The 12,311-nt window shown below is 36.9% G+C and overlaps 1 protein-coding gene across 1 annotated transcript in view; it reads left to right on the top strand.

Annotated features, from left to right (window-relative positions):
* The window catches only part of LOC6652750, a 51,261-nt gene extending 40,526 nt beyond the window's left edge, over positions 1 to 10,735 (top strand). The window contains exon 3 of the mRNA XM_047012589.1: positions 10,370 to 10,735. Within this exon, the coding sequence (XP_046868545.1) occupies positions 10,370 to 10,545 (176 nt within the window). The 3' untranslated portion in view covers positions 10,546 to 10,735. The remainder of the gene's footprint in view (positions 1 to 10,369) is intronic.
* The last annotated feature ends 1,576 nt before the right edge of the window (positions 10,736 to 12,311 follow it).

Below are 12,311 nucleotides of genomic sequence, written 5' to 3'. Positions count from 1 at the left end.
AAGTAATGAAAGCATTAAAAGATTTAAAATTTACTTTAACACCGACAAACTCAATCTCCTGGGTACTAGAAAATTGAATCATTTCAGATGATAAAGCAGCATCCACAGCTATCAGAACGCCACCACCTATGCGAGAAATCCGGTCACGTCTGAAAATAGAAAAGTTTGTGGAAAAAACCGATGCATCAGCAATATCAGGTTTTAGCCACGTCTCTGTGAAAGCTAGAATGTTATGCTCAAAAGAAAGACTATCTACATAGAGATTAGGAAGTTTAGATTTCAGTCCTCTAACGTTCTGGTAACCCAGGTTAAGGGACGAAGCTAGTTTTTTGACACACCAGCAGATGCTGATGTGGCAGGAATAGTATTAGTTGTTATCGTAGGCAAGCGAATCGGTTGCCGATTTTTCTTTTTTACAGTATATTCCTTAACTATTATATGTTTAGGCCAAAAATCTTCTCGACATATAGTGTCGAAGATATTGGCAGAAACACTAATTTTAAAGGACGAAATGTCCCGAGAATAAGAAAATTTAAACTTCTCCACCGCAATATTCGAGACGTTAACTTTCTTCCGAATATAGGCTATTACATCATCAGATGTGACAACAGGGTCTAGCTTAGAAACAAATATATGTTTCTTTGGTGGTATGCCAACGAGAGGCCGCGGTCCCGAAGCGTCAGCCGCAGCAGTAACGTTGGACAAGTCACCCACTGCAGCAGTCAACTTGTTCACGGGGCCCTCGAGGGCCGATACTTTTAGAACTATCGGCAATTTCCATTGGAATGGGTAATTGCCCAGACACATCGGACACTACAATAGGCATCGTTTTTAAGAGATCATTCCCAGGTGATACCGGTAATTCATTACTAATAGCATTCACAACCGGGCTCTTAAACGATATCAATTGCTGTACATTAGGAGTGGACGGTGCATGAGACCGGTCGGGGACGATAAGAGACGCTGGCGGATCTACAGATACAGAAACACCCCAAGGACTGGACCTTTTACGTTTCGGAGACTCATTCATAAGCGATAAACTTCTGAACTGAGTCTCCACCGCAGTAAACTCCGCTTGGAGTTTATTAAAACCTGCCCTTAAAGTGTCAAAACTATCTCTAGTCCGCCTCATGAAAGAGCGCATCTCATTCTCGACCTCCCGGCAAGCATCACATCCATATTTTAAGCCACCACCTTTAGCAATAGACTCCTTGATTCTGCCTGTGTAACCTGCACACTTGACGTGAACCGCATTGTCACACAACCAACAAAGAATATAATCATGGGAGTCAACCGCATTAGTGGCAACTATGCAATTATTTTTTGAGCAGACAACCATTTTATCAAAAGTTTAATTTAATTACAAAAGGAAATACAAAAAAATAAAAAATAAAAATTCTAAAGGTAAAAAATCTGTGTATAAGAATATACTGACCAGTTCTGACACAAGGGTTAATGTGCAGAGTAAGCCTTCACAACTAAAGAATAAAAAGAAATGAAAAAACAAAAACACAAAAAAAACCCGTATCACAGAGTCGCGGGTAGGCAAAAGACGAGAGCGCAAATCAATCAAGAATAGGAAAGAGCGGGAGAGCGCGTCAAATTGAACACATGCAACAACAATTAATACGCAAGAGCGCGAGAGTTAGTTAAAACGGTAAAGACACAAAAGCAAAAGAGATAAACAAAACAACAACACCGCTAATGCAAGTATTGTTGTAAGTTTTGATTTTATTTAAATTTAAACAAAAACGACAGCAAGAATTCGCGAAATGAAAATAAAATTCGGATGTTGTAATTGTTATTAATTAAACCGATAATTTAAGAGTTATATAAAAGTATTTAATCGCGAGAAAAAATAAAAGTTGATAAGCGCAAAAAAAACACGTCCGTCCTCTGCAACGAGTGAAAGTTTTTTTTTGATACAAATTATTATTAAAATTAGTAAGTTAACTAATATTAAGGAAGCATGATGGAAGTTTAAGGCTGGTATGATGTTTCATTAATGATTGTAACTTGCTGCCTGTTTTCTCTAATTCTGCCGAATGGTTTACTATGTTTGCTTTTACTGGATTCGATTCTTTATTTGCCATGTTACTAATATCGCCTACGTGTGAGGTTTTAATAACTTCGTTCGACTCTGACTGTACGCTAGCCCGATCTGAGGCTCAAAATTCCTTGTTTTGTATATCCACTACCTCTGGCCTTAGTTTTAGGTGGGTTCTTAAAAAACCAATTACTGCTGCTATCTAGTTCTACCCAGTAAGATTTTGTCCCCACAATCGTTGTGTATAAGCATTTAGAGTTGGTATTTTGTTTAAGAGCTGCCAGCTCAAAGGCGTTGTCATTGGCACTACTTCATGGCCAACATCCTTCACATGTTCTCTTGTTTGACTGCCAGTTCTGACATTTTTGCATAGCTGATTCAGACATTATATGATACGAGTCTATTTCAAAATTATATATTAAGAACTGACACTCTATGTGGACCGTTACTACTTAATTGTTGTTTAATCGTACAGGCACTGGAATAACTTCATATTGAAAAAACGGATGTCTACCAAAAAGTGGTATTTTTGCTGTTACCAAAAATGCCCCTGGCCATCAAAAGAGTATATTTCAGTACCAGTACCTGCCCTTTTATCTGGTAGTACCAATGCTTCGGTCAATTTGTCCTTTATTTTCGTGATTTCCAACTTCATCTGACTTGGATTTAAAATGTTAGGCTTCAACCTACCATGGTTAATGTCTATTAAAAGATTTATAATTCCTCTCTAAATTTTTTCACATTCATGAACCACGGAACTCAATTGTTTTACAATCATGAAGAACTGGATGGATACTCTATATACGTAATAGCTTTCCTTTAGTACTTCTGTCATATTTTCAATCCGGTTGTTCATGTTGCGAAAGTAATTATTTATTTCGTCTATAGTTGTCTTAAGAATTTTTTCTTCGATTTCCGTAATTCGTTTTACCGTGCCGACATGTCATAGTATATTACCAGATACAATGAGGACGCCACTACTTCCACTTCACCCATTGGATCTAAGTATAATGCGGCTGTTGCGTAGAGTTCTTTTACCGTTATATTTGGTCGATTATCTTTAATGCTTGCTGCATTCGAAAGTTGACGAAGCAGCAACAACATTGCTAACATCATTACGGTTCCTACTTTTGACGGATTACAGAATCTCGTACTTTTCCGATATCGAGACCGCCTGGCTGGGTGACAATTCTCATCTTTAATCAGTACGACCTGTCCATTCTCTAAATTTTCTATGGTTCATCGCCACTTATTACTTTGCTAGAGAGTATATAGATATTCGTCTTTCCATTTCAACCAGAAATCTTTTTTCATTTTCTGAATTAATTTCCATCTTTCTAAATTTCCAATTTTTTCTTCTGATATGGACTCGGCTGCTTCTAATGTTGGTCTGTCAATCAAGAAATGACCAGGAGTTAACACCTCGTTTTTGTCCATATTTTCACCCGTCCTATACAACGGCCGTGAATTTAGTACGGCTTCTATCTGGCACAATAAAGTTGCCAGTTCCTTATATGTGAGGTTACTATCTCCTATTACTCTTTTTAAATGGTACTTGACCGACTTTGCCCCCACTTCCCATATACCTCCAAAGTGACGTCCTGCCGGGGGACTAAAATGCCAGCTTGTCTGTTTTCGTTCTAGGACAGGAGCAATATGGACATTATCTTGAACTGCTTTTTTGAACTCTTCCTCGAGTCTCCTAGCTGCTCCCACAAAATTCGTCCCATTATCGGAGTATATGTTAGCGCACTTACGCCGTCTTGCAAAAAATCTTCGAAATGCTGCTAGGAAGGCATCAGTTATCAAGTCACTAACAACTTCTAAATGAATTGCCTTAGTTGACAAGCACACGAATACTGCTATGTACATACCCTTTGAATGTTTTTTGTCCCCGGTTTTTTGAGCATACTGTAAGATATGGACCGGCAAAATTAATCCCTGTATGAAATGGGGATGCCACTGTTACCCTACCCTGTTTTTGGGTAGGTTACCCATAGTTTGCTCCGCAGTTACTTGGCGTTATCTGGCAAAAGTAACGCATTCCATCAAGTATTTTTTAAGTGCGTTTCTTAAACTGAAAATCCAAAAATCCAAGGTTAATTCCTCCGTGTAAGTTTTCCTTATGAGCATCTTTAATCAACAGCATTGTTAAATGTGATTTATCTAAAATCATAGGATTTTTAGTATCAAAACATATGTTGGCATTTTGCAATCTTCCCCCCACGCGCAATATTCCAACGTTATGCAAAAATGGATTAACACTCAAAATTTTGCTTTTCATGTCAATTTGCTTGTTCTGTGTAAGACATGATCTGAAGATAACCCTGAAGACTCTCTGCTAAATTGCTATGCTTGTTGGTGTTTAATTATAAACTTTTTAGCATCCTTAAGCTCAGTGACGGTAAGATATAATGGGAACACCTTATTTCTTCTTTCAATAGCATACATTTCAGCTGGAAGAGCAATAGATTGCTGGACTCTTTGTAGCAATAGCGATAACGAGTGTGCTCCACATAATTCCAATTTAGGAATAGTTTTCCTATTTTTCATAGGATTAACGTTGCTTCTCCTGCCTATTAGGGTAACTCCCTCACCAATTTTAGCATTTAGCAGCGGTCTGCCCTTTCTGAAGCGTCAGCAAATCCATGAATCTGTAACAACATATTAGGCTGTCTTGATCCATCGGGTGTCTTGATAATCTAATTTTTCCAGATACACCAAATTGTCTTTGAAGGATATAACGGTATAACCTTTACCATTAAATCATCCATGTAGAATTTATCTCGGATAATTTCACTAATTACTTTATCCTGACAACTGTTTGCTATTTCTGCAAGTACTCTTGTAAGGTGCTGATGCAGTACCGTACGTTACTGTTGTCAATTTATATTTTCTTTATTTTTTCTGCGATGAATTTCTCCACAAAATATGCAAATATTTTTGATCATCTCATCAATGTTTATCTTTCGATACATTTTCTCAATATCTGCAGATGCTACGAACTGCCATTTTCGCCATTTTAATATTATGTCGAATATGTGTTTTTAAAGTCCTGGGATGATCCACACTACGTCATATAGACATTTGTTATTTGTTGTTTTCGCGGATGCGTCAAATAAAACTCTTAGTTTAGTTGTCAGACTTGTTTCTTTAACTAGTGCATGATGGGGCAGATAATAGACACCTTCGTCCTTAGTTTCGACCATATGACCCAAATCCAAATATTATTTAAGTTTTGGATTTTCCTGGAATTTTTTTTCTCAGTTCAGAAACCGCGCAGTTGCTTGCACCTTTGAGTCACCTAATTCCATTTCTTGCTTAAATGGGATCGTGACTATATACATTTTCATGAGGCATCAATCCTAGTTGTTTTGTAAAATTTTCTTCACATTCCCTAGCTTCTGAATCATCTTTTTCATCTGCCTTCATCTCCCAAAAACGCTCCATATCCGTGATATCTATTGTTGAGTGTTTTGTCCCAGCAAACCACTAATCTTGGCAACTCCACTTATTATCATATCAAGCTTTATAGGTTTATTAAAGGACTTATAAGTAAAACGCCGAGTGAACTTTAAGCAGCTCGACGGCTTAATGGGTAGAGGTCCTGCCTAAAATTGACGAAACGCGGCACGCCCCATTGCCTGTACATTTCAACTCAACTACCTCTAAATATTCCTTGAATTGTCGGACTCTATCCTTAAATATCTCCTGATAAGAGTTCTCATTATTGGAGGTCGCATTTTCCCGCAACTCTCCGTTGCTGTCCTCAAAATTTTCTAACATCGTTGCATCTGCTTCAATGTCTTCCGAATTATCAGTGCCCTGCCTGCTTTACTCTCCTTTGGCTATTAATCTGGCTGCCATATCTAAACCTTCCTCATATTTTCCATCTGTAGCATTTGGCTATGGTAACTAATCCAATGCTTCTGTATCTCACTTACTGCGTTAAGAATCTTGCTAGTTAACTTAACAGCATCTAACTTTTCTAACTTGTTTAACTTTTTATGCAACTCGTGTTGCTTCGCTAACAATTTTTTAATTTTGGTAGGGAACATTTTATGTGGTGTATGTATGTGAGATTGATATGCGATGTATATCGATATATATAGATTGATTTTTTGTAATATGTATTTTTTATACCCTTGCAGAGGGTATTATAAAGTTGGTCAGATGTTTGTAACACACAGAAGGAGACCTTTCCGACCCCATAAAGTATATATACTCTTGATGAGCATGAGAAGCTGAGTCGATATAGCCATGTCCGTCTGTCCGTCCGTCCGTCGGTGCGTATGCGTTTTACTCAGCCATCTTAAGAGCTGTCGGGATAAAATTTTTGGGCCCTTTTATTACCCGGCTAAGATAGAGTATGAAAATCATCAGAATCGAACTACTATATCGTATAGCTGTAGAAGAAACATTTTCATAAAAACTGGAGTATCCTAATGAAATTCACCAATATGATAGTATTGGACATAAAACCTAAGATCCCAAAATTTTAATCTGATCGGATAAATGGAACTCAAGTTAAAGTCAATATAAATTGGCTCAAGCGCTGCCTACTACGCTTTCATCAAATCAACAGAGCACATACATACACACACAGACACAACGCTACATGAACTGTATGTGTACGCGTGCCGTTCTTTGCTTAGGGAATAATGGAAAAAGGAATTAAAATTCTGGTAAAAAGAGAAATAATGTTTTGTTTGTGTATTGATGAATTGAGTTGCAGGGAAACAAATTTCAAAATGTTGCAAAAAATTATTGCCAAAGACTGCAAGGGTATAAAAACTTCGGCATTGCAGAAGTTAGCTTCATTGATATTTCTTCTATCTATAACTTCTATTGCGCTTCTTTTTCTAGCATCAGCTGGTCGCCGGATGGCTCGCTAATGCTTCCTCGAAGGCGTAAAAGGCGGTCTGTCTTATACGCTCGTTTTCAGCTGCTGATGTCCAGGGCCTATAGGCTCAGGCTGTCACCGGTGCCGGTCAACGCATCAGATTTCCTTGTACACGTGTATTGGCAGTGTACGCTCTCCAGCAGCCCTGGGCAGTCCTTGGGACACTCTCTTAGTCTTCTTTGCAGGGTCCAGTTTTTTTTTTTGCTTCTCTTTAGCTGTGACATTGCTCTGCTACTGTTTTTTGTTGCCTACTTGCAACTATTTTTGTGTATACTTATACAGTGAATGTCACTGAAAATCGTACACTTTCGATATTAGGGCTTTGAATACGCCACACACTAAAAAACTCCCGCCGCCGAAAATACCACAGTTACTCGACTAGCCAAACTGCCTTTATAATCGTACGGACGCACTTTTTATTTGTTAATCAATATTTTGCTTTAATATTATACTCTGTCGCTTACTACTGGTGGGGAAAAAAAAGAATTATTTTATTTTGCTACCTTTTGCTGGTCTTAGCATTTACACTTGCAAAAGAGCTTAGACTTTAAAGATCTGAGCTTTAAGAGCTTGCACTGCTTTTTTAGTATTTGTCGTCTTTGTTGGATATAGCTTGACAAATTTTGTAAAACCGTCAATAATAACAAACAGGTGCTTCTTGCTTTTGCCTGACGCTATAGGACCACAATGATCAATGTGAATTAGGGGTCGATTCCCTTTAGGAATACTGTGCAATATTCCTTCCCTTTTATCAGACTTGGGCGAACACACTTGAATCAATTGCTAATGTGTTTCACGACCTTCTCCTTTATGTTAGGAAACCAAAAAGTTTTCGAAATGGCATTTATTACTTTATCTCTGCCGATATGATCTAGTTCGTTATGACACTTGAAAAGGATTGACTCTTCCATTTCACTCGGTACGCAAAACACCAACCTTTCGTCATTAGTTTTTCTGTAAACTATTCCGTTTCTCATCTCAAATAACTTATCCTCCTTTATTTTCACTTATCCACTTTCATTTTCAATTTCAACTGCCGCGGTGTACAGACGTGTTTTTTAATGCACTCCGCAAAAATTGAGTGTAAAAAAAAAGACCGTGTTTGCAAAAATTTGTGTAGGGCTCTCAGTCGCCTCAGAGACGCCTATTTACAATCATATTGCTATTAGATTGCTCTAATAGCAATAAATACAATAATATAAGTTGCAACAACAAAGTGCGTAATTTTTACAGTGCAATATGCATAGCCTTAAGTATATCTTACACTTTTCTTTGTTATAAAATTAGTTTTAAGTTCTATCTTACTCTTTCCTTTGTTATGCAGTGATACAGTGACTCACTCATTACAAAAAAAAAAACGGAAAACAAAATAAAAAAGAATGAGAGCTGCTAAGTATTTCACTCACTATAATTTCAGAATTGGCTATAATTTATAGGTCTGCATGCTTTGTGATATCCCGTTAGTAGTTGCTGAGTGAGGTTGAAGATTTTCCACCTACAACTCAGATTGAACTTTACCAGTGCTACACAATCTGCTGGACACTGCTATTCTGAAACGTTTTCCGTTAGTGTTTCGCGGCTTCCTGAAAGGTTTTTTCGACACTTTTCGCGCGAATTCAAAATTAAATCGGATATATCTATGGTCTGAAAAGAATGGTTTGCTAAGAACACTCTATTCTTCTAGAGATAATACGATTTTAAGCCTTTCCGTGTCAAAATGACAGTTCAGTTTGACACTATTCATGGCTCTTAAACAAGGGCAAGCTCGGAAGCCTTCTCAATGGTAATCAAGAGTTGGTGAGAGATACAAGAGATACTGGTGTATTCTCGGTATTAGCTCCTTCGTCATGGCGTCTACGAGGGTCTCATCTCGGTCTACCTCACTGCCTTCTAGACTAAGACCGTCGGTTGCCTTAGTGATTGCAAAAAGGCCCAAGTCTCTCTCCTCCTCACTTCATGTTTTTAATGCCCCATACAATTTTTTTCAAAACCGCGGGAATACGCCTTATTGATCTGTAGGATGCAGAGTAGCCCAATTCCGCTATCAGAAGGCGGGGTAGCGACATGTTACACCCAATCATCGGAAGGAACTTCCGGCTTCTGGTACCGAAACAATTTTAGCGCCTGCTCGTTCGGTACGACCCTTGGGATTTTGTGCACCCCAGGCTATACAATGTGGCCGGCGTTCCTTGAATCGCCATATTGGTAAGGATGGCGTCTAGCAGCTTTAACTACCGTTGATCAGCCGGCCTCCTATTTTACAGAAGCATCACAGTAGAGGCGTGTAAGACCGGGTTTCCAGATTTATTAAAAATGATTCAGTGTCTTTGGGTTGCAGTTTTAAGATTGATTTTTATTCAAAAATTAGTCTTTTGCTTAATCTATGTTCAGCTGTTCATCTGCAAAAGAGAGGAAGAGTGTCAGTACATACATACACATAATTTGGCGCTTGCTTCAAAGTGCTTGGTCAGCGTTCATACGCTGGCTTAGCCCTAGCTCATGTTATATTTGTGCTATATTGCTTATGTGAGCTCCTGTATGGAGTATAAAGTCCTCCTATACAACTCCGTACTGAAGCCCATCTGGACTTACGGTGCCGTACTATGGGGTATTGCAAGTACCAGCAATATCGGAGTCATAAGAACAATCACGGGGGCTCATTGGTACATACGGAACAATCAAAACGATACAAATATACCTAGCGTAAAATCTGAAACAGGTACTCGGCAACTACATAAAATATTCTGCAAAACTAAATGCACATAGAAATGCTCTTGCCAATTCCCTTACGCGAACTAATAAAAGAACTCGATTTATTTTGTTTGCTTAAAAAAAACTTTTACAATTTTAAAAGCTCCAATTTAGACAACATTGTATGCAAATTTTATGTTAGACCATATTCAAATAATTTCTTACAATATCTGATCTTATTCAGGTTCTGCATCGATGCAGTCTTTATCTGGTCTATTGTAGATTACTGCCTTCCTCTTATTGCCTAAGAGCTGTTAAGTCTTGGGTTAACTGTGGCTGCAATTAATATCATTGGTATTTTTGTCTTTGCCAAAAATTGACCAGAGGTATCAATATATAAGCAGTTTTGTTATCGTGTTGTTCTTCCTAATCTTACATCTTCTCGAACCAATATTATTTCATTATTCAGAGTCAACAATGGGAAAGTCGTCGAAAACTTAATTTGTTTTTAACACAAAATTTAATTCAAAAATCTTTGATTCATTTTTTTAAATATACAATACAAATGGAAGATAAGCTACTAATTTGGCGGCATAGGTCAGGGACATGTGAATCGAAATTACCGGCACAAGTCAGAGACCTGTCAACTTATTGTACAAACACATTGAAAAATAAAAATTCAAATGTAGGTAACAGAAATTAAAAGAAAATATTTTTTTTTTTTTCAGTGTTCACTCAAAAGCCTGCACGTAATGACCATGAAAAGTTCCCTGGTACGGTACCGTCGCTACATCCTCCCTGGATCTTTTCTAATAAGGGATCGCAACTGGTTTTCAACTTTATGAAATCAACAAATGCCTTCATATTTTTTTTCTTTTTATCAATTTTGCCTAGCTATATTTAAGCTTGCTTAAAATCGTCGAAGCTCTAGTAAAGATTTCAATCAAGCTTTACTATTAGTATCTTATATTGAACCTTCACATATAATAATCATTAGGTTTTGTTGCAAAACTGCCGATTGCTTCCACTAATATTAATATGTACCAATATATTTGAAATGGAAATAGAAATGATGAATGTGCAATAGTAAGTATGTACAGACATGCATATAGAACAGACACATAAATACAGGTTTACATACTTATGTATATGTAGACACAAAAATTATATTTATATTTAACACTCCTTAAAACAGCTTTAATGTTTAAAAAATGTCCCATACTAGATTCAATGTCTTTTTCATTTTTTTCAAGAAATGCCATGAATTCAGAGTAACTTAATATCAATTATATATAATAATTTTCTTTACGTTTAGGAAATATTATACTCAGCGCCTTTTTTAAAAAAAATTTTACTTTCACTTAAAAAAAAAATTATTTTTTATCATTATTTTTGATTTTTTATATCCTTGCAGAGGTATTATTAAATTGGTCAGATGTTTGTAACGCACAGAAGGAGACGTTATATATTCTTGATCAGCATGAGAAGGTGAGTCGATATGGGCATGTCCGTTCGTCTGTGCAAATCAACTTCACGCCGCCATCTTAAGAGCTATTGGGATGAAACTTGATATTTGAGCAACATATAAACTGGATAAATTTTGAAAATTGTCAGGATCGGACCATTATTTATTAAGTGCTACACAAAAAATTGGTGAAGAGGTGGGAGTACCTCTACCAAATTTACTAATGAGTTAGTTTTCCACGTAATGCATTATATCCCATAGATCGGATGAACGGAACATAAGTTACAGCAAATATAAATTGGCCAATATAAATCTGCTCAAACGCTGCCGACAGTCCTGCCAGCAACAGGGCAGCTGAGCAAAGCTGAGCATACATACACAGACGCAACGCTACATAAACTGTATGTTGATGTGTGCGAATCGTGTGCATGCATGTACACATATCAAAAAAATATTCCGACCACGGAATACAATTGTACATGTACTCTGCTTCTTTGATATTTATGTTATTAAAAAAAATATTGATAATCAATTTTATTTAATAACTAAATAAAAATGTTAAAATCATAATTTTCATAAAAGTTATTTTATTATAATCTTTATAGTTTACCGTCCCTGATATTGTGAAGCTCATAAGCCTGAATACAGTCAAGATTTGATATGAGATGGTTTTAAAATATCATTAACTTATGCTCACAAAAGCATCTATTTCAATCGCAAAAGCTTAACTCACTTTAGTCGGTGCATTACTATCAATAACTACTTGGTAACTGATGCGCTTTAATTGTGATTTTCCGAAACAACTCAAAGTACGACAGCCGAATATACGCCCACAGTATTCAGCAACTCAAATTTTTTTGTGTTCTCTACAATCACAGTTTGTGCATTTATATAGAATGATAACGTTGTACTTAAATAATTAATCATTTTTTGTTTAATTTGTTATTATAGCACCTGCTATAGAGTTTAAAAACCAGAAGGCAGGGGCAAACCTCAGACTCACCGAATCTTATATATCATTGCAAGTTTTTTATACAGAGTTAAAACTGTGCTTGTAGGCTTGTATATACTGCAGGGGTTGTATATTTTGGATTCAGCCGGATAGGAACTCTATATAATATAGCTCCCATACAAACGGCAAAGTCACGCACAGTATCTTATATCTGTTAATGACTGTGTCGAATTTCATAGAGATCGGGTAACTA

This window comes from Drosophila willistoni, unplaced genomic scaffold, assembly GCF_018902025.1.
Source record: "Drosophila willistoni isolate 14030-0811.24 unplaced genomic scaffold, UCI_dwil_1.1 Seg169, whole genome shotgun sequence".
Lineage (NCBI taxonomy): Eukaryota > Metazoa > Arthropoda > Insecta > Diptera > Drosophilidae > Drosophila > Drosophila willistoni.
The sequence above is the reverse complement of the archived record's forward strand: the minus strand, read 5'-3'. Positions and strand labels throughout refer to the sequence as shown.